Raw genomic sequence first — 24942 nt, forward strand, 5'->3', positions numbered from 1 at the left:
CCAATGGCTACAGGGGAAATGGGCGACTTCAGTGACGTCAAAGCTTCGCGCGGAGGATTTCTGCTATAGAAGGCGTTTGCTCGCCAGACAGCTGTCGATCTGCATTTATGAGCATCAGGGCCGCCCTTAAGGGTGTGGGATAAGTGCGGTTTCACCGGGCCCTGCGTTTCGGGGACCCGCTTTTACGGTAGCACTAGTTTATTTCATAAATTCTGGAAATCTGCATTTTCATTTAGAAAGAAATAATTCTGAATTTCCACCATATCTCGAACTGATTTTTGAATAATTTCTGAATTTTCATCAGTTCTGGAATTACAATGAAACCTCGATGATATTCTGCGGACCTGGGGAAAATATCGCTGTAGAGGGATTATTAAAATATCGAGAAGCAGCAGTTTAACATTCGAATATAGACATTTCTGAGCAAGACTTGGAAAAAATATTGTTGTAAAGGGATTTATCGTTGTATCGAGTAACGCTGTAGCGAGGTTTCACTACATTTCTATTATTCTATATTTTCACCAATTCTGAAAAAAAAAAATTCCTTGCATTTATTTCGAATTTCCATGATTTTCATTTTATGAATTTTCGATTCCTCTCTCTCACACAGAAGAGAAAAAAATCGGGGCTAAGGGGCCCAGCTATTATTTTCGTGATGGGCCCCATGCATGGTAAAGGTGGCCCTGTATGGGATGCATGCACATTCTTCTCGAACACTTTACTGCAACGATTAATGCAGTCGTTCCTTCGTCTTACACATCAAGGTCATCCAAAAACACGTCTCACATCCATGACTCTCATATCACGACAAACACACACATTGACTACACTTCGACTGATGGCGTAAAGACTGAAACACACCACACTGACGTGACGTGAATTCCCGTCAGGCCAGAGATGTGCTAAATTCTGATTCGGGGAAATTCAGTGACGTGGGAATTCCACGTCGCAGAATTTCCACGAATAAGATTTCACAAATTCGTCATCATGTCTTAATGCACCTCTTAAAACATCAGACCAGTGCACACACCATATAATGTCTAATATGATCCCGTGCCAGTAGTTACAGGTCACGTCAATATAGTGTGTTCCCGCCTTTAGGGAGTTATTTCATTCCAACACGAGTCAATTCGTGTCTACAAGGCACGAGTCGTGCAAAGCTAGCCTATTTATAAAGATGTTGGAGAATTAGCTTGGTCTGTTCCGGATCTCAATCACATGGAGCACTCGTGAGATGAGCTAGAACGTCGGCTAATGCAAACACATTTATAAATCAATCGCAAAACTGAAAATATCGAAAAATTAGCCTCATCAATGACTCTTAAAATGTTTCTCTCGTAAATTTCGACGCTTACGAATATAACAGATGAGTATTCTTTACAGAAGAAAACAAAGTTTACAAATATATACAGACAGCAAAGGAATAAGATCATGTTCACGTAAAGAAAGTCTAACATGGTGATGATGATGCATCAAAATGAAGGTCTCGTTATGTGAATTTTTCACTGATGCTTTGTCTCGGCTCATCTGCAACGTTTCAGTTTTCAGCCTTGACTGAATGTTTGTCTTAGCTTTTGCTCTCAGTTTGAATTTTTTAAAACTCTCTTATATTTTATTTTTCCAGCTCCTTTAGTATTTTTTTATATTGTTTGCAGTGGAACTGAGATCAATTTTTTCTTTACTCTGGCGTGTCGTTTTTTTTTATCACCGTTTCGGTGAGAAAAGAGAGCCGAAAATTTGCCTTGTCGGTAAGTAATTTATGCGTACGCCAGCAGAATAAACTCACTCACCCGTCACCAGATAAAAAGCCTTACGACGGCAGAAAACACCCAGATACAAAATACATTGCTATTCGTTTTCCCATTCTATTTTTCTATTTTATTTTATTACTATTCTCTTTTTTTTTTTTTTTTTTACGAAGAATGGTATCATTTTTTGTCGCCATTCTGTTCCCTTTCCTTTTTTTATTATGAAGTGTGCGCGTGCCCTATTTCGTTTCGAATCTACAAAACCTGAATCTTTCGGCACTTTTAAAACTGCAGTATTGTTGAAGAAAGTCAATGAGAAAAACAATGTAAAACTGCTGAATATGCAAAGGAAATATATCCTTGCATATTTTCTTTTATTCTAATGTTCAAGATGTTACTTATAAGCGATGTTTTCTTCGCATTCAAGAGCTTAGTGTTTGTTATTATTGCAGAAAAGCCCTTCCCTGTTTTTTTTTTGTTATTTTTTTCGAAACAAAATAAGTTTTGATGAACAACATGAGCAGAAGGATGGAAATGAGAAGAAACTGAACAAGAACGCTTTTTCTTTTGTTTTCTCATTCATAAATAAGGAATTTTGTGAAATTAGACAACGTTACTTTCTCTTTTACTTTCTAAATTTTTGCTGAAACTGAGACTTTTCTCTAATAAAGGATTAAGGGAACAAGGGATATTGAGATGAGTTGGTGTACAGGGTGATTCGAAATTACAAGTTAAAATGTTGAGGGAAGACATTAAAACTTCAAAATGTATCACAACCCCCCCCCCCCCAAAAAAAAAGCTTGACCAAATTCACATTGGAAAAACAAGGCTATTTTTTTAGTGATGGGAGACACTGTTCATTACCATCACTTCACATGGGCGATTAGGATCCTCCGATTCTGAAACGGACCCTCAGAGAGCCAAACTGTCCGCAAACTACATTACCTCTGAAATGAACCTTGAAGTAAGAACCGCTGTTGCTGAATAATAATAATGCGTATAACTCTCTCGCTTCCATAGGCGTACGTAGGATTTCTCGGGGATGGGGGGTTCACTTTTCTTCTTCTGAAGAGGAATGGTACGTTTTTCCTGCAAAATAACACTATAATCTTGGCCCAATGGGGTATGCCAATGCCGCTTGCTATTAAGTAATGATGCATACTTGACAGCAGAAATGTTGTAAGATCCATTCCAGAGATAACCGGAATTTTGTATATTGTGTGTAAATATGGTCTAGTACAAAAATGAAATACTTTTCTTTACTTGGAGCATTCATGAATAGTGACTCCCATCACCTTGGGTAACGTTGTTGTGAATCATGTTTTTCTTGTGAATACGGGGTCATTTGGACGTCCTTCACTTTCGCGAAAAGTTTTTAACAATCTCGTTTTTTTTTAAATGTATGATGGTTACATTAGTGCTATTCAAGTTAGTATAAAGTGCCTTAGGCAATTAGGAATATCTGAAATTCATAATGATCGTCATATGTGACAACCTTTATTATCATATGCACCTCCATCAAGCTTTATAACCTCAACCAAGCTCAGAGGATATAATTAATGAATGACGTTCCTTGTCAAGTCGTATCACTTACAGTCATGCATCAAAACTACACGCCCACAACGCAAACGCATATAATCATAGATCTTGTAGAAATTGACACTTAGTAGCAGCATATAGGTCTTGTTACGCTTCTGAACGAATCAAAATAAATATTGCTTTGAAAGAAATGATCTCGTTGATGTTTTCAGTATTTGCCATTGGATTGTTTTTTTTGGTTCATTTTCCTTTCCGATTTCACATTTTCCGACAAGAAACTCGGAACTTTTTACTCAATTGATGAGACAAACAATATTTTAGCTAGCATTTCGAATTAGCTTTGGGTCTAGATGCTAGAAATTCAAGAAGCATTATCATTACTTTCTTTGGAACAGACAAGCAGTCTGGTATTCGTATCAACAAGGTCACTTCAATCACCATTGTAAATTGTGTAGCTATCTCCGGATTGAATCAGTTTCCATTATTCTTTATCAGAGATATCTCTCTTGAGTCTCTGACGTATGACCTCGATAATAAATTTTCTCGTGTTCCATTTCTTAAGGTTCCATCTCCGTCTGACCATCACACACACACACACAGTGTGGAATTTCATTTCTTTAACTTCCATCAATACTTTGAGAGCATTACATCCTCAAATTTTATCCAAAAGTGGGATAAATGAAGCATTGAAAGATCTGGTATTGGATATTTTTCGGCAATACTGAATAAATACTTTTGTTAGATATTTTACCTTTTGAAAAATGTTTTAAACTTTTCAAATATACAGGGTGATTCACAGTTCAAAGTACGAACTTTTAAAGGAGGTAGAAAACACAGAAACAAAAAACAAAATCACATAGGAATGTATGACCGGAAACCTTAACCCGATCAGCTGGAAGATAAACGAAGATGCAGAAATGAGAAGCCAATAATGGGTGGAAAAACTCTTTATTTAGCGATACTTTACACGAGGACAGTACACGTTAACTTTCACAACAAGTGTACACGTACTGACGTACCGTCCTCGTGTAACGTATCGCTAAATAAAAAGTATTTCCACCCATTATTCGCTTGTCATTTCTGCACCTTCGTTTATCCTCCGGGTTTCCGGTCATACATTCTTATGTAATGCTGTTTTGTTTTTGTGTTTTCTACCTGCCCTAAAAGTTTGTACGTTGAGTTTTGAATCACCCTGTATAATTATGCTGCGTGAGTTGAGATCGTTTATCAAAAGTTGGGGCCAAAAGCAAAAGTGAAACGCAGTCCCACATTTTACCGTTCTTAAACGAATAATTGTTACGCAATATTCTAATGTAACACACACACATAATTATGTATAAATGCTATCAAAATAGATTCTGAAATATTCTACTGCATTTGAATATTTTAAAATTACCGCAGTGTTTAATTTCACAAACACGATTGAAAAAATTCACAAAAACGATTCAAGAACTCAATAACAAGAAGAAAAAAGATATTTTAATCATTTTTTGGGCCATGACATAAGCCCCGTTCACCCATGCGAGTAAATAGGTTCGGCCTATACAGGGTACATGGCGAACGGCTCGGACCGCGTTTTAGTGGCGAACCGTTGATATTAGAGAGGCATACTTGCAATTACAAAAGTATCCAAAATAACATGCAGAACTCAGATACGCCATTCATGTTTCAAGGGGTTGTATGGTTATTTAAATAACAACAGTAACTTTTTATACGGACACCCTGTGCTCAAAAACCCAGTTTTAAAGTTGATGCACTGTCTTTACTGATGCCAACAAAAAAAATTCCACGTTTCCAAGTGCGATATTCACTGAGATATTTGAATTTGAAAAATGCAGAAAAGTGGTAAAAACTAACGGAAAATGCTTTTATCTCCTCATGTAAGCTGTTTTCCCCCAACTTTTTCCGTGTTTTGAACTCAAATATCTCAGTGAATATTGCATTTAGAAACGTGGAATTGTTTTTGTTGCCATCAAAAGAGGCAAGGAAACAACTTTCTGACTAGGTTTTGAGTAAAGAGTGTCTGTATAAAATATTAATTTTTATCTTTTAATAATTAAACAAACCCTTTGCAACACAAATGGCGTAGCTGAGTTCTACACGTTATTTGGGTACCGTTTTTTATCCGAAGTATGCCTCTAAGATCGATGTGGTTCACCAGTAAAATGCGACGAATGTTGTTAACTGTGCAACCGGTATAGTTATATTATTCATGTGGTTGGTCACACTGTAGCCGAATGGGTGGCACATAAGGTTCAGATTCGACAAGCATAGGTTCAAATTCCTGTGAGTTGGAATCATGGTACCTACAACAGGGAAGCTGATTGGGCAAAGATTCTGGGATAGATCTTTTCCCATAATTTTTCACACTGTAAATATTCTTGAAAACAGATTATCATGTGCAGAAGAGGCCCACCAAACATTATGGCTTAGAACTTTCTGTAGGATATAGGGGTCTTGGCAGCTATGGAAAAGTAATTCTTCAGACTTGCTTGAAACTGTATGTCGAGTCTTATTAATGTGCAACCTCGTGTGCATAAAACGGTCGGCAATAAAAATGATGAAATGATTTATGTAAATTTAAATTACTTGAAAGAAAAATCCCCCATTCAATGCTTTGAAATTAAAATTACGAAATCAACAAAAAGGCATCACTTCATTTTTGAAAGGCATCACTTCATTATGTTGTTCAGTGCCGGAATCAAAGCTCGTGTACACAAATACTAAATTGCACGCTAACACGACGGCGATTTACTCATTGCTCCCTTGCGTTGTTTCCTTTCCTACCAAAATAGCCGATGTCGTACAGATCGTTTCTTGTTTAAACACTAACTCTAAATATATATATATTTTTTTATTTTCCTATTTTATCTGAATATATATGTACACATAAAAACAAGTAGTTGAGAATTTTGTCCACCTACGGGATTTATGTTCAAAGCAAGAAAGCGGCAAATTCACGAGCGAATCCAGTGCATACATCGGCATTTCACTGCGAAACCACGGCTCTAAATTCCTCTGAGAAATAAAAGTCTTCTTGAGAAGTAGCAAACGTAGGAGAGCTACAAACTTTTGTCACGACTTAAATCACAGAAGGGATTGAAGAAGAAGAAAACCTAAGGATTTCTTCACATGATGCGGCTACCATTGGAACATTTTGTTCCTCAACAGTAAGAATGAATGACGTTTCTCGAAGATGCTGCGCAGAAAATATAAGGAAAGAAACTTTAACCCCCCCCCCAACCCGGAAAAAAAAACGGGAAAAGATTTATAAAAGGAAAAAAATCCTATTTTTTGCAAAAAAAAAAGAACTTACTCATGAAAAAGTCTTCAAGAAGAAAAGAGGATTTTCCATGAGGTCATAAGTATCTGCCGATAGAAAAGACTATAGTTTATTACCGAGCCATATACGTAGTTATAACTTAATAATGTGACGCCGATGTTATAAGCCATCAAATGTACGCATCCACATTGTTTGTGAATTAAAAGATAGAAAATCAATCACGTCGAATATCTGAAATGTTGTTTAATCCTGTTTTATAAGCCAGAATATCAAATAAATCAATTCTGAACAAAAAGCGATAAGATTGTGCATTTGTAAACCAAGAAATCAATGCAGTAACAACGTTTGTTAATGAACAAGATAAAAAATTAAATCACTTTGAATATCTCATGTGTTTATCCTGTTTTATATAAGAATTTGAAGAATATACAAGAATTTGAAATAAATGAACTCTAATCTAAAAGTGATAACTTTCTCGATGTTAGAAGCCATCAAATTAATTCATAAACACTGTTCGTGACTTACAAGATAAAAAATTAATCACTTCGAATATCTGACATGTTGTACAATCCTGTTTTATACCATCAAGAACATGAAAAAAAATCAACTCTAAACAAAAATGGAATGTGATGAACTTGATGTTATAAGCTAACAAATGAGTGTATCAATATTATCCGTTGAATTAGAAGAATCAAAAACTGACCACATCAAATATCTGACATTTTTTTGAAATCTTGTGTTATACACAAAAATAAGAAATGTGATTTAATTCCAAACAAAAACATGATAAATACAAATACAAGGCCATAACAAACAAAATTCCCAACGAGGTGGCTGAGAAAAAGATGCCCATAACAAATATGGATGTCATATATTTCAAAAACACAGCAGCCCCCCAATGAAAAATACAATTATAAAAGCTAAAGATGATCTATGCATGATAAAACGTATAAGGATAATACAATGTCCATAAAACATATTTATGGTGGTTTTATCTAAGTATAGATGACTTCTCGATTTTTATATATATATATATATATTATAATATATATATTTATTTTTAAGCGTGTCAATTGTGTTAGAATATACAACCCCCTGGGAGTAAGCTATTCCATTTATTAACAACCCTATTAGATAAAAATTCCCTGCGACACCACGACCTAGAATTGCCCCTTGCCAATCCATACTGGTTTCCCGTTGTCAAAGCAGTCGATAATAATAATAATAATAAAGGCAGCGTATTAATAACTCATGTTCCATCCTATCCGTCCCGTTGACAATTTTGAACACATCGATCATATCTCCCCGGCACCTGCGTTCTTCCAATGTAAACAAATTCCAAAAATGAAGTATTTTTGCCAACAAGGACACACGTAGCTCTTCTCTGCACAGCTTCAACCAAGTCCATGTCCCTCTGTAGGTATGGTCTCCAAATTTTACAGAATACTCCAGTCCAGGACGAACTAAGCCTCGAAAAAGCGGAAGAATGACTTTAGGAGAACGTGAAGAGACCTTCTTAAGAATGAAAGATAAAATTATCTGGCATTTTGTTTGGTCTCCTGTCACTGGTATTGAGGCTCTGCCATAAAAATCAAGCTGGAAGAGATCTCGGTGACGGGAAAGTCCGGTGATAGGTTTCTGGTCTTCGGGTCACAAGTGGAGGTTTACCAAACATTCTCGTATTGTTGATTAGTTTTCTCACAACGATTATGAATACTTTTTGAAGTCGGTGTGTATAATTCCTGGATTCTACGATTGCTTATTTTATTCGTGTTACTTTTCAAGTTTTTGTCGCCCTCGCGCTGAGGTATGTAAAATATTGTTTATATCATGTTTTTATAGATAAAGTGTCCTACTGCTATTGCTCGTACTGTTCACAAAGCATTCGAAAAGGGTTGATTAATTTTCTCACAAGGATTATGAATGATATCTTTTCAAAGTTTGACGTGTATACTGTCTCGATTCTATGACTGCTTATGTCATTTGTGCCTCTCTACAAGTTCAAATATATCGTGGTTGAAATAAATCAATTACTAGTACAAGTTGATTGCGTCTACGAATGACTTATACAGGGTGGATACTATATCGACCGCCTACTAATTACACATGTGATTCCTTATGAAAAACTAATAACGAAAAGTGTTTTCAGTTTTCTGATTTGATCAATAATTAATGAGTTATAACTCATTAAAAGTTGATGACGTCACTTTATAATTCTGCCAAATTCACCGAATGTGCACCAAACGTATAACTCGGCGTTTTTAAGCTGATGGCAATGTTATAACCATGAGAGTAATCAAGAGAGCTAAATCTGTGCAAACCAGTTTTTTTTCCTTGCCCTTTCTATCAAAAAAATTGAATTAACAGTGAAGGAAAGAAAATTACCTCCTTTTTTGGCAAAAAACTGTTAATTTTGAGAAAATAATTTTTCCAATAGATCGTTAGGCGAACGCTTTACAAATCTGGTGATAAATTTGACAATATAGTGGGGCGAAGGTTACACGTAACGACATGATTAACATAACTCTACACGAAAAGGAAAAAACACTCATCGTCAAAGAAAAGAACTCAATTCGGCTTCTAAAGGGCATTCAGTTCATTTTGAATTAGCATCAACCCGCTGCACATGGGGAAGTTTTTTTTTCGTTGGGTTTTTGGTGCGTAACTGGCCATTAGAAAACTGACACGTCATAAAATTTCAAAACGTCATACTAATTCCTTTATTATTCGTCTGATCCTAAAATGAAAAAATCACTTTTCCATATTAGTTTTTCAAAAGAAATCACGTGTGTAATTATTGGGCTGTTCGATAGCAACCACTCCGTATCTCATGGTTTTTATAAATAAAATATTTTGACACTTTGCTCATATCTGCTATCTTTGGTATTATTTACAAAGCATTCAGAGAGTTTGATATAGTTAATATTCATCTTATATAATCTAATACGGCTCTGCAAAATGCACACAAACAATGTAGGTATTGGTATAAAATTTACGTAGTGTCGCTATTTCTTTTATCAGATTATCTGAAGTGAGGGAAAGGAAGCGAACGATCTCTAGATTGTGATGCAGGATTATAGTTAGTCTTCCGCGTTCGATAAAGACTTTTTGTGCTTATAAGAGAATACTGATACATAAGACAGGGACTCATTTCTTTTTCACGATGACTGCGTTCTTGGACTTCTGACTCCAGTAAACAAAACAGAATAATACGATATTACCAGAGGCAGCTTACAAGCTTAGCAGAGTTGAGCCGCATTCGACGTATTAACTGGTGTATCATCCGACGTGATTAAACGCTATTTTTTCTTATAATGTAAGAATCTTGTACGTGTTTATTCGCAGTATATGGCGATTTTTAACACAGAAACATCTCTACTAATAGTTTGCCTGATTTGGGTAAAACATTTATTTATTGTGAATATGAAATTATTTTTTAATGCATGTGAGAATAAATAAATTAGTGATAACTATGCAGTGTTTTAACAACACAATGGTTCTCCTAAATTATCATAGGATGTTTCTGAGTACAAAATGTAACTGATATAATAATCAAAAGAGTAAACAGCTGGAATGATACGTTCTAGTTCTCAATGACTTTGATAGTCACGAGATGTTCTATGGAATCCAAAAAAACATAAATATTTCTCCGACATACATATTTCATCGCTAATGAAGGATTTTACAGTTTCAAACCTTTAAGAGGCACATTGCCGAGTATCTCATCTCTTTGAAAGCCTCTTATTTTAGCATTGATAAAGCTATTTTAACGGTTATCCCAGATATTTTGTTAAGTTGATTTCTTTGTTAAGGGAAAAATTAGTGAAAATCGAGATATTAAGGGTCCAAAAAATGACTATAATGTTTAAATAAAATATTTGACTTTCACAGAATAAAGCCTCCAAGATTCAAGGACAAACGTGGAACAATGTCGAAATATGCATTTACGGCAAGAAAAATTTAAAAAATACATTCTTACAAAAGGTTTAAAAATAGGCAAAAAAAGGCATTTATGCCGTTTTGCTCGAACTTCCAGGCTCTAATAATCATCATCAGAGTCACTTTTATCGTAAATCACAAGGAATTGAGTAATGATTTCTATCTATAAATTATCCATGTATAAAAAACCTTTCTCTTTTTGGGACCCAATTAAAATACAATAATTGTTGACAGAACTGAGTTTCTATTCCGCAGAGGGCTTATTGTATCTGCCAAAACATCTAACTAGATACATAAACCCAAACGTGTAGGAGGACCGCCCCCCCCCCCCACCAAAACATCACAATCGAAGAATGTACTGGAAAACGGATTCCTGATATACATCCGGGACCCCGTATATGAGCCATCTAGTTATCTACCCTGACGCTGGCATATGGAGTGATATTTCAAAAAGGATTGCAGTGGACCGTTTTGTTTAAGCGGGGACCCCAAGCAAGAGGCAGCAGGAAGCGGCTCTCCCGATCACTTTGCTGAGTCATCATAGTCGTCGGTCGGGGAGAAGAAGCTTGATGCTCGAACCCAATTTCCGCATCAGGAGTCATTTATTACTCTAAGTCAACGATTTTACGCATGGCCGATATTGTCTTGATATATTACTTTTCCCTCCCCGATTTCTATCCGAATTCCAGTAATCGGGAACGTTGAGAGACGAGTAAATTATTGTGTCTACGGAGAGCGCACGCTTGGTATTTCCCTTCCTGAAAGACCGTAATTCCCGTTCAACGGAAGCTATAATCTGTGACACGCTGTTCAAATACAGAAACGTCTGTGACAAGGTATTTAACAGCGAATCACACCTCGCGTATTTCGACTTACGTCGCCGATGGTAATTTACCGATGTGTTTCCAATAGTAAAAAAAAAAAGGGAGAGACACCTACCTTCACCTATTAAATTCATAACATATTTTTATCTGCGAAAATTTTTCAGTATTTAATACTAGGAAAAAAAAATCCTGTTATCAGCAGATTCCTGGAAAAATGAGCTCTAATGCTATTATACCAGAGACTTGTCTAACGAGGAAACTTATTTAATACGCTGAAAATGATGTGTGTCGGAAAGTTTTTTTTTCGGAAATTAATTCCCGATTTCTATGCTCTCGTTGCAAAATACTGATTTTATCAATTCATATGGAAACTATCGAAAAAAAATGAATCTAAGAATATATCTCCTTGGTTGCAATTCTGAATTCATAATTCCAAGTAAAATACACGTTGGTGAAAAGGGGCGTTTATTGCTCGTCGTCATGAGAGAAAGTCTCTCGGTTCACTGATTGGAAACCAAATCACCTGGAGGAATACGTTTTTCAGATTGGAAACTGGTTCTGAGGCTGGAGACTTGCGAGACGCTATTTTCTCCTGTTAGAACTAGGTGGCGCCTGCGTTGAACCGTGAAAAAACTGGAAATTCCCAATGCCCAGAAGTGCTATGAAAGCCACACAACCAATTTTCACATGTTTGATAGGAACTTGCACGGAAAATGCATGAAATTGCATACAATGTGCATGTCACAGCAATTGAGGATGGAATGGGCCGAAAAGCACCATCGACAATTATTATTACATACAGACCCGGTCTTAGAAATTTTGCCGCCTGAGGTGAATAATTTTTTACCGCCCTTTGGAGAGGGCAATCTGAAAAGAGTTTTCTTTTTTTGAGTCTAATACTGGCTCCAAAAGTGTGAATCACACACTGTGAATACAGTGAATCGCACATTCACTCCCTGGAGAGAATGGGTCACACTGATGACTTAGGGCTGAAGTTCTCATACTTGTGCCGTCCGTGACTCCCTTGCCATGACAACGTTCATCCGCAGCTCTCCATAATAGTCTAAAAAAACACTCCACAGCACTAAATAGGCAAACATCAATGTCACATACAGGTTTACAACAGTGGTTTTCAAACTTTCGTCACACATGGCACCCTTGCCCTAGGAAACCTTTATCCATTGCTTCCTGGAATAGTCTAATAACCACTTCAAAGCAACGAACAAGCACGAATGAATATCGTAAGCTCATATCGATGCCCTTGACAAAAGTTGGCGACGCCCCGTAGAGCCACGATGTTCACTTTGAGGACCGTTGGTATACGAAAACGAGCAGTCGAGACATTCCTGAGCCGAAATAGCACCACACTAGAGATGGGCCTATCTGTAGTAGGGTGTTGGTCGAAAGGGCATTTGTCGGAAATGAACAAGAAATCCAAACTTGTTGAGGGATTCAACAAAAGGAAGTCAACTGGTAAAATGTTGGTAAAGAGTAAAAAGCTCCTTTACAAAGAAGAGATTGAATCTAATTTCAGAAACCAGCTTCTGTAGAGATCATGACCATAATAACCATATGCACTCAAGCGATTTCGAACCTTCCCGAAAAATAGGTGCAACTGGAAAAGAAGTAGTCTGGCCCTTGTGTAGAGACCAGCGGCACTTTTTAGAAGTGCAGGAAAAGAGGTGTATTGAGATAGAATTAGGCATTCAAAAGCAAAGAGTTGGATAACATTTCAAAAGTATTGAATATATTTGAGAGCTCTCATTTACTCACTTGCGCTTTGCCCTCAAAATGATTTCAATGCGTAAAAATCTGCGAGAGTGAAAACATCGTCATTGAAAATCTGTCGTAAAAAATGCCGACCCTGCAAACATGATGCCCTAGGCAGCCTCCTCATGCCTTGCGCCAGCCCTGATTGCGTATATTATTATACATAATATATAGTACATATTACAAACACTCAAACACTCTTTCCAGATAACTAATAAAAGGCTCGAAATTGTTCATATAAAAACCACTCCGAAACACGTATCGTTCTAAACATGCATCGGTTAGTTAAATTGTAAATACGTCCAAACAAGTTAGAGTAAATTTTGACTACTGTGTATTTATTCCATTCAGACTGAAAACGAGTACACTAGGCCAACTATCATCAATAAATGGCTAGCAAAGTTTTGTTTTCCATGCGTTTATCTCAGCCTCTGATATGCTTTGTGATTACCTAGTTGCTTTCTGTTGGCATTTTTGGAATAAAATTATAACCGTATATAGGAAGAAAAAATTTAGCCGTTGATTCCAAACCGGTGTGTGTTTACATCTCTGTGACTATATGCAGAAGTATTCGAAATTACGGTTTTATTTCGAAGGGTGCTGTACAGCAATAGTGAAATCTCACCAAGCGAAATGTCATCAATTTGGTATCAAAACCTGACACTGCGATGGTAACTGAACTGAGCATATAGTCAGGCAACCATGAGGTACGAGCATGCATAATAAGGACTAGCGACGAAAAAAAACAAACAATTGTATTGTTTTGTTCTACACCTCATATACTCGAGCAGCGAGACAAAGAAGAGAAAGAGGCCAGTCAACGAGGTGAGTGACTCGAACAATCCAGTTTGTTTTCAGCTCGATCTGCTAATTTTCACTATCTGCTGATTGGTCCGTTTCTCTATTTTTTTTCTTTCCCTCTTCTGCGGAGGGATCATCATCACTTCCGTACCCCCCATGTCAGAACCCCTCCGGTCATTTTTTCTCCATATCCTCCTCCTCTTTTACTACGCGGTGAACGTCTCTTCCTCCAACCCTTGCTCTTCCTAGTCGAAATTCTTACAACTTTATATCGACGTTTCACTGTATTTAAACAAAAAAACAATAACAAATAAAAAATTAACTGTGCTCAATGAAATGACGTATGGCTACACACGTTATACGGTCACGGTCGGGGGGATTGAGATAAGAAATAACTCTCAAAACGTTTTTGTTCGTAGCTTTGATATATTACCATTATAGAATAACATGATTATATTACAATCTCAATATCAATATAATATTTATTAATAAACGTTATTAAATTTTTCTTTATAATATTACCGGGTACTAATTTCGATTTGAATTTCCAATTACGCTTATTTTCTCGTCGTTCTGATTATGGTAACCATCAACTATCGATACACGAAACTTCTAACCACACCTTTCATGAACTACTTAATTATTGCCAATGGAGCCAATTAACGGGAAACAGTGTAACCAGAGAATTTATTAATTTGGTGAATGAAATTGATTATATACGTGTATTTCGTGTGAGATGTAATCGGCTTTATTGTCCAACCATGTAACATAACAGCTATTTCCCGGAAGAAAATTAATTAATGTTTCTAGATTATTGAGTGCGAATACGTTTGAACATATAGAGCATTAATTTACATATTCTTGTTCTGGAGTAACTAAAATTAATTAGATACGACAATTTTTTTTCAGATTCTTGATATTTTTATGTTTATGATAGAAATTTGGATAATTAATATCTCTATCAGGGGCTATAAATAAATAAGTCATCGAACTAATAATATAAAACTATACAAAACATACTTCAATTTGGTTCTGATTAATTAATTTATAGTATGATGTGATATATTTTTCTTTAACGCAATAAATCGCTTTTATAGATTTAATTCATATTTTAAATATTTTTAATAAGAAAAGTGAATGAGTTATATATGTTCCGGTAAATGTGATAAATCCGATGATGCATAATCACCGACTATTTGGGCAAGTTAGAATTTGTCATATTTACCGGTAATTATGTATAATTCCCAGCTCGTATTGGTGAATATGATGAACGTCAAAGAATTGCTCAAATTTACCTGACATTTTGCTTAAATTTCAAAGTCTGTGATGATGGGTTCGATCAGTGATGGTGATTATGTTTAAAAAGTGTTGATAAATATCAAGAAAGCTAACATTACAAAACTAGTAATAATTTATTCTTGTAACACTTATTTTCATTTAATTTTTATGGCAAAATACGTGCAGTGTACGCAACACCTTTTATAGCAGAAAGCCTCCCCGCGGAGCTTTGACGTCACTGAAGTCGTCCATTTCACCTGTAGCCATTGAATATAGCAGTCTGACGTATGCGAAATCGTTACCTTTTTTTTGCATTATATTCAATGACAATAGGTGAATTGTACGACTTCAGTGACGTCAAAGCTTTGCGCGTAGGCTTTCTGCTACAGAACGCGTTGAGTGTACCCATCACGTACGGGAGATACCGACAAGTGGTTGAATTCGAGTAATATTTCCGCATAACAAAAAATATATTTCCCATATTTATCATACTTACCAACTTCATTCGGGAATTATGCATATTCATCAAAAGTGATAAATGTAAGAAAATTTGTCAAACTTGCCGAGATGACTAATGATTATGCATAATAACCTGCGATTATGAATAATCACTGATTTATCACACTCACCGTAACATATATATTGTACTTACATAAATTGAACGAGATTATGGTATCCATCGCCATTTTCATTTGAGAAATGAGTAAACCTACCTTTTTAGCAACAATATAAACCCATGAAAATATGTGTATAATATTTGATTCCGCCTGGTGTGTAAACACTATATATAGCCGTTCTTTAATTACATAATCGAAACATGAAACTATGGGTATAAAATTAATAACCATTTATACATAGGCTTTTTATTAAATTGCTATGCAGGATGGCTTTTTCTTCTATTCTTAAAATGGAATTTAAGTCATTCACAATAAAAATGTTCTCTTCGATGTTCCTATTTTTAATGTAATTACATGATGCCAATTTATATTACATTGTATAACATAGATTGTATATAATGGCGTATACACATTTTTGTAGTGCCACAGAATAAAAGATCAAACATATACATAGAATTTTGTTTTGCTGAATCCTTACTTACCCCCTTCGAAAAAATACATCACATAATATTTTATTTAAATATCACAATTGATAATAAAACGACTGGGTTGTTATACTTTCTTCCGGGAATTACTAGAAACAAATGATAAACACGGATGTAATAAATTCATCACATGTTATGTCTAAGTAAAAACAAATCATGTTTCTTCCTCCGTAATTATTTCTCTGAATTATTTCTATGCCCAGAAATAACTTATAGTTATAATCTTTTACTGAAACAAAACAAGTGACTTCATACTTCGAGACACATAAACATTTTCAGACCATTGGGACCATGTTGCTTACCATATATCACCGATAAATTAAATTAACGCGATCTAATGCAAACAAGATAGTCACATTTGTCATAACCTACCGCCAAACTAATTATCTCTTAATAGCTTATCGGTTCGACACAGATTTGATTACTGATCAGTTGAGTTTGGTTGTTGGGCTGTGTCGAAATACGGTGATAGAGCTGTACAATGCCTCTTGTTTTAGCATATTATAACACAAAGACGTATTGCTGCTATTATAAGTGCTGAAAGCTGCACTTGCTTGGGAACGACCCACTTGGATATGGCTGAGTACTCAATTCTCGATCAGTACTCAGTGGTTGCCTGTATGAGGTTAGATAATATAGTTGTTGTTAATTTATATATACGATGAGTTCCATAAATAATAATATCTCATCCCCTCCTCAAATAGTACACATAGTAGTGATGTAAAACAATCTATTGAAGTGGAATAAAATATATACAGGGTGTTTTTACAATTAAATTCCCCGTACTCTGAGTATAGTTTTAATCAAAAAGTAACTTATCCGAATGCAGCCAAACTTTCAGGATATCTTAACGAGACCATGGGAAAGAGATTTATGCAATACAAAAATAGTTCGATTTTAGACCACCACTTGAAAAAGTGACACTTTTTTATTGCATTTTCCTTTTTTCCCCCGTGGTCCATATAGCGTATATGCATATGCCAAGCTTCAAAGAATACGTCCATCAGAACGGGTGCTACATAGGTCCGAATAGTTTTAGTATACCGGCACTGCTGCCGAAATATGCAGCGCACATTCTGGCGGACGTATTCCATTGAAACTTGCCATATATGCTATATGAACCTTGGGGAAAAAGAAAATTGTTATAAAAAGTGCCACTTTTTCAACTGGTGGTCGAAATTGACCTATTTTTTTATTGCATAAATCTCACAAATCAATCACTCAATTAATCAAAATCTTTGAGTGCATGGACCCATGGTAACACAAATATAGTGGCAATAACAATAGGGCTTCGAGAATACTAAAAACATGAATTAAAAAGTATAAATTAGAAAAAACAAGATACAGGGTGGGCAAAAAATCCGTAGAAACTTTCAAAATTCATGAAAACCGGAAAAATAACCGAAATAAAAAACGGTTTGCATCACTAGGTCAAGGGAATTTTTTTAAGACAAGAAAAAAATAATTAAAAAAATAGCCGATACGTGGCGCTGACATACACAAGTCAAAGAAAAGATACGCAAATAACGAACAGAATGCCTCCAAATCGTTTACTACAGGAGTATGTGTTCCACATGACCACCACCACCACAGGGGATAACACATTGTACGCGAGTCACACATCCAGCAACGGCAGAGTGCAGCAGGTCCACCTACACGGTTTACAACGGTGGACTGGTTGTGAATTAGGAGAGCAAGTTCTTATAAACGTCTCATTTGCATATTTCCACCCAAGTCGCTCGTACCAGCGCCACCTTTCGGCTATTTTTGAGGGGTTTTTTTCCTGTCTTAAAAAATTCCCGTGACCTAGCGATGTGAACCGTGCAAACCGTTTTTTATTTCGGTTATTTTTCCGGTTTTTATTCATTTTTAAAGTTTCTACGGACTTTATGCCCACCCTGTATAAATATGAACACAAAATAAAAATTAGTAAGTATAAAACTATTTGCATGGGCAAAATAATAAATAAGTTCCAGTAAATACGCTTGGAAGATTGTGTATGGGACGTCAGTCAAACAAAAAAAAACGAAAATTACAAATGTCACGAAAAAACGGAAGATACTATTTTAATTAATTGTGGGGCCATTAAGGTTGGTTATTATGTCGTCGGTCGAGACCTGATCCAGGAAATCTATTGCACAAAAATTTCCCCATGGTCTCATTAAGATATCCTGAAAATTTGGCTTTATTCGGATAAGTAGATTTTGAGAAAAATTACTTAGAGTACGGGAACCTTAGTTATAAACACCTTGTATAATGTATATTACGTTTCTGGAAACAGCAGGACAATGTATAATGTATGAAACTTGTTATTCTACAACCAAATGAAATAACTCGCATGTAAATAGTTGGTATTATAGTGATCGTATTAAACTGTGGTTCAAAAATTTAGGCAGTGCCGTCTTAACTCACGAGCCCACCCGGGGGCCCATTGTGTTCCCGCCTCACAGAAATGAAAACTGGTTGAAATTTTTCGAAAATTTTCCACGTAGGGCCTATAGTACTCTTAAGGCGGCCCTGAGTTTAGGTACAGTAAGAAAATTGCAATGAACGCAGAACTAGATGAAGGAAAGGGGGAAAATTACTTTCGAGTTTATTTAAAGAAATTAATAAGCACATAGCAATCGAATTTAAAAAAAATAATATTTACACTGGTTGAACAGAACCATGTGTAAAAAACAAGTGCGCCTAAAATTCAGGCAGGGCCGTAAATATAATTTCTTCCGCCTGGGGATAACATGATTTTGCCACCCAACAAATTTAAAATTCGATAATTTTATAACGGTGTTCTTTGTTCCCACCTAAAACTGCCGCCTCCTAAATTTTGCCACCCGGGGAAAATGCCCCCTTCCTCCCACTAGTTCCAGCTCTGAGTTCAGGCACAATCGAAAAAAAAATGTCTCCAAATAACCTATATCACTCACAAAAATGCTCTCATATTTATATAGATATCGGCATTAGATCACTTCTAAAAGCCTCTTTTCCATGGACAATTCAAGATTTTGGAAAATTTCTGGATCCAAGGAGTTCTAGCTTTTTTTTTACTTTATAGCTGTTTTCAGCCCAGCAAACGATTGACATTGCTTCCCATTGTTGTGGCCTGATAGAGTTAAAATAACCCCCCTACTAGATAAATATCTGTATCATATATCACATACTTTCCTACTAGATAAATGTCTGCATTTATAAATGTGCTTCTACTTCCGCGTGCAATGAGCTTGTTCTTGAGTGGTTTGCTGAAATTTTCCATTAATGTGTACGGATGTCATGAAATATTAAATCGTGAGCCAAGCATACGTTAAACGAACGTAAAGGTTGTGAGAACCCACGGATGGTCGGTACTTCAACGAGTCGAGTTCCGCCTCTTAGATTTTGTATAACGAAGGCTATGACGCTGCGATCGCAACCACGCTCTGCGTGGGGGGGGGGGGGGAGAATAGAGAAAAGCAAAACAAAGCTGCCGACTGTCCTCCAATTTTTCCGTAGGTCATGCTAATACTTTCTATAGTCATCAGGAACATCTAAACTTCACTTTTGTTTTTCCTTACTCAAATCGCGTAATCATTTGTCCCCATAATACGCGTACTTGCTAGCACAGTTTAATCTATCATTTATATGGGTTGATTTTAGGCAGAGTCATCATTTCTTCAAAATCATGTGGATTTCTATCCACTTTTGATTCGGTGATTAATTATTGAAACACAATTTTGTGATCAATGCTGCTTTTTATTCGACGCGAAGACATTAGATGCACTTCTTACAATCCGCCTGTAGGCGCGGTAGCCCAGGTCGATAAAATACTCGCCTAAAGTACCAAAGGATGTTTAGAGGTGTCGCGAGTTCGATACCCGGTTCGTCCTTGTCAGAAAACTTTCCTGCTACAGGGGTACAACAGAAACGCTGACATGATCACAGAAAAAATTGCTACCGCAGGGAGTCCCCCATCGAGGGGTTAGAGCACCAACATCTCGAATGAGTATAAAAAAACAAGCCTGCCGCTTGGAATCGGCAATAAATTGTAGGTCTCGGTCTAAAATTAGCCCTCGTGTGCAGCAAATGAACGTGGTGCGACGAAAATGATCAAATGATCAATCCACCTGTGTCTAGTCGCAGTAATTGTACGTGGCCTTCCCCGAAGTGGCTTTGGCTCATAATTTAAAGTACTTGCTCGCGCATGGTAAATGATTGGTTTGGACCATTTAGTATTCCGTTAACCACTCTTACCTTTGAGTTTACATGCTCTATAAACCTGTACCTTGGTATATTGCGATGACTTCAGCATTTGGACGCGCGAAATCTGTACTTCCTCTTTTAAACCACTCACCTGGCACGTAATACTGATCGTCCAATCACACACAACCATTCATACTGTGCTTTTGGAGTATACAGTATATTGATTTACCACGTGGTATGTAAAGATTGTCTTTATTGTAGTTGTAGAGCATTAAAAAAATCCAGAGAAGTTACAGGTTAAATACAGTTTAAATTAATGTCATTCTATTAAGTAGATTGGATTATGCCATAGTTACTTTAAACAAGGAATGTTAACGCTTAACTTTCTTGTAGCTTTGCGTTACGTACCATGACTTTATTTAAATTACCACAAAATTCTTACTTCTAAAGACGACCCGGGGATATTCATGAAGGTATTGTGTTTTTAGAGCATTTGAAGTCGGTGAATATCCTAGAATTTCCATGCAGATTAGTGCATGAATCGGAAGAAATACGAGAAGAATAATTAAGAGTTTTGCGAGTCTTTCAGTGGTTTGCTGTTCTCTTATGCATAAGATGAGCATGCATATCATTGTTATACGCTACCTTATGCAATTTTGGTCTTTCATTAACCACATAGTTGGATAGTAGCCGCGGGGAGGGGGTCTCTCATCTTGTACGAATTCTTGAGGAAGTAAGTCTCTTACGTCAATATTGATTACGATGTCGTTAACCCGAGAGTTAATGTTCCCACTATCTGTATTGTACCAAGCATATAAACTGCATTAACATTCAACGCTGGAACTCTGAGATTCAAAGCGTTAAATTAGAATACAACTTCAGTATGTTATCTCAAGGAAGATGCATTGAAATGCAAGATGAGTGAGTCGAATTCTGGATTTCTTCAGCAAAATGTTGGCTATTATTCAAGTGAGGCGCATTTGAAAAGAGTTCAATTTCTCTCCAAGTGTACTCAAACAAAAATTCTTAACTCATTAACAGTTATTTAATCCTTCAATGCATGCATCTTGTTTTTAATCTAAAATTTACCACTTTCAAAGTTCAAAATTTTTCGTCAATTTCCAAGGCAAGAGAATTCTTTAAACAGTAATCGGTTATCAATCGATTTTAGCTCATTAACTACATCAGTGTTTTCAATCTTTCCTTTTGGTGGAGCGGATCCCTTATAGTAAAGGAAACTTTTCCGCTGACCCTCCTGCAATGAAGAACAATTTTGAGCCCCTCCCATAAAATCCAAACTGTATCGTTTTGTGTAAATTTCCATATAATGAAAAATTGATGTAATAAATAATAATTTCACAGCATTTGATGCGTCATTCATGGAAAGGTAGTGAATGAAAATGGTCCGCCTCAAGAGTCCGCTGACCAGAGGTTGGGAAACACTGAACTACGTGATGCATTAAAGGCTTAAATTCTGCACATATAGTACAGTATTAGAAATATAGTATAACAGGGGTTCTCAACCTATCGGTTGATGGGTCATACAACTTATAGCCAGGGATTCTTGAGCTATGGTCACGACCCAAACTTGATTCGCAGTGGCTTCCGAGATGGGTAATAAATTAAAATATACTAACAGCCAGGATCTCAAGAGCCGGAAGAGCTGGAACTGAAACTTGGTTCGGGCTTCACATAGATGAGTTGTACAAATTCACTTACAGTCCTGTTATATAACGCACTTATTGCTTCACTTGTTTCACTAATTTCGAACAGTCTTATGGATCACGAATCTGATCTTGGTGTTGATTTTGGGTCACTGCTGAAAAAGGTCAAGAAATCCTGCCGTAAGGTATACAGCTATGGGAAATTTAAATCCCTTTTATATAAACTGGCTGTATATTTCTATATATTTCACTATCAAAATGCACTTATTATCACCTTATTATTATGATGATATCTTATTTCAAAAATTATCATAAGAAAATAATCATCTCATTTTTTGCATCTTAGTTTCTCAAATTATCTTATCTTTTATCGACTACATTATGAAAAGTAGAATAAGAAGAAAATTATAATAAATAAATATAAAAATGTAAAATATAATATATATAAATATAAAAATGTAAAATATAATATATATAAATATAAAAATGTAAAATATAATATATATAAATATGAATGTAGAATAAAAATATAAATACAATGATAAATAATAAATAATTATTATGTAAATTATTTGGTATAGGTCATTTTAGTTCTCTTTAAAGACAAAAAGTAAAAACGATACTGCTTCTCAAGCAATTATCTTCTAACCTGGTACTTTAAAGTTCCGCCCATAGATAAATGATTAAGAAAGCTCACAAACCCTCTAGTTGGGAAGGGATGGGGGGGGGGGCTGAATAGCTTTTTTAAATAAAATAACTACAATATAAATTTACTAGAAAACTAGAAATTTTATTATCAGTTACGAAACTGTTCCTCAAATTTTAATAATTTATAACTATAATAATTGATCTTAGCTGCTACATTATTTCACTATTCTGGAATCAGTATCACTGTAGAATTTCTAGACCATGTTGAAAGCCTGATTTACAGAAAAGTGTTCATGATCATCCGTTATGAAACTGTGTCCCAAATTTTGCTTAGTATTCTTATGCTATCAAGGAAATTTACTTTTATACTTTTATTAACGAATTCCAATCTCAACTTTCCGTCACTTTCTGTACTCTTAATGACAACAAAAAGATTGGAATTTTGAATGCTACATCTTGATCCATTAGGTTGAAAAGCATAATCGGCATTAAGTAGTACATAGTCTCGATGCACCCAGCTGAACAATGTTAAAATGGGCATTAAATTAACAAAACAAGAGTAGAAAAAAACAGAATTTTCAAACTTTTATTAGTCTTTATAAATATGTTGTTTTTCACAACTTGATCGAGAAAAACAAAAAGCCTTTCTTCATATAGAATTTTTCAAACTAAATTTGCTCATACAAAAATCATGATTTTTTCCCTCCAACTTCGAATTATCCAAAAAATTCGAAAACGTTTAAATTAAAGAAAAAAATTTAACATAACATTAAAATAGAAAGCTCAAAGAGAGTTCGTGAAAGTTCGAATTAACCAAGTTCTACTGTAAATGAAGAATGAACTTCACATTACAGTATATGATTCTGCTCCACAGGTTGAATATCAGTCTGAGTTTCATTAATAAATGTTATTCCATTCATAATTAGTTCATGATAAATTTTCTGTCTGTGAACTGTAAAAATAATAAATCAATTCAGACTAAATTCTTGTGTAAGGACATCAACAAGTCGCGTTTGTGTCCCGTTGAATATGACCCGACGCAAAAGGTTTTCCCATTAATTAAAACTGATACCTTATAGCCAAGCTCCAATAACGGGCCACATTACATACGCACACACACACATATATATATAGATATATATAGATAGATACGTACCCTGCGCAGCAAGGTCGAGGAGGAAAGGAGATTTTAGCACGTGGTTATTGCATGTTAGCCAATTATATGTTCAAACGAGACACGTTCGATAAACTCATTCGAAATAAATTCCACATCTTACTTTTCACGCTCTTGAACAACAGACATTTAAAAGAGGATATATTTTTAAATCATACAATAAAATAAAAATCCCAGTCGTATTATATCATCAGTCGTAATAATTAATATCAATAATTATCATAAGGAAGAAAATCTTACTTTTCGCTTGCGTGGATTCGACTTGGAAACATAGATATCCACTGAGAACGAGAATTAATATCTGAAGACACATTGTCAGAGAGAGTACCTGTGGATATATTCTTGTTTTATATATATTTTTTTTTGTCAGTAGGTAAGAATACAGTTTTTGATGTTTACCTTCTCTTGAAGAAAAATACGTTTTCTCAGCGTTGTCTTAACGTTGGTCATTGTTCGAGAACATGAATTATCGATCGGGAAAAAGAAAACATCTTTTCTTAGAATTTTATGGTGATGATGATGATCATCATCATCATCATTGTCGCACTGTCACATGCAAAACAATACAACACGCGATAACCATACACACAGTGTGGCCGGCCGTCACACCCCCATCTCTTAGAATTCCTGTTGGTTTCCTGTCTTTATTGGCGAGATCGGCTGAGAGGTTGTCAGAGGACTTGTGCTGGCTGCCACAACACGCCCACACTCGCCGCGCGCGCGGCTCCATCCTTCCTCGTCGGGATGGATGATCATGATGATGATCATGATAACAGGTTTAGTGATGGACGCGCGGTGAGAGAGAGGAAAGGAAAGGGCGATTATATTGCTCACTCTTTTGGGGCTTCAACCCCAACTCGAAAATTGCTTCGGGGGGGTAGGGTTGCTTTCTTTTTCGCGATTGTTCCTTTCAACCTCCGGGTGGTGGTGAGCAATTCGAAGAATAAAGTGGTGGTACGCATTTTAGTCATTGCCTTATCCAAGTGGTTATTTTCTGTA

At 35.9% G+C, this 24942-nt stretch overlaps 1 protein-coding gene across 1 annotated transcript in view; it reads right to left on the bottom strand.

Annotated features, from left to right (window-relative positions):
- Window positions 1–24572, bottom strand: part of LOC149065723 (lachesin-like) — a 51566-nt gene extending 26994 nt beyond the window's left edge. Inside the window, exon 1 of the mRNA XM_089253904.1 lies at window positions 24184–24572. Within this exon, the coding sequence (XP_089110030.1) occupies window positions 24184–24256 (73 nt within the window). The 5' untranslated portion in view covers window positions 24257–24572. The remainder of the gene's footprint in view (window positions 1–24183) is intronic.
- Between the last annotated feature and the right edge of the window lie 370 nt (window positions 24573–24942).

Source organism: Pholcus phalangioides, unplaced genomic scaffold, assembly GCF_987345545.1.
Source record: "Pholcus phalangioides strain wild (caught in Gottingen) unplaced genomic scaffold, Ppha-v1.0 ptg000039l_1, whole genome shotgun sequence".
Taxonomy (NCBI): domain Eukaryota; kingdom Metazoa; phylum Arthropoda; class Arachnida; order Araneae; family Pholcidae; genus Pholcus; species Pholcus phalangioides.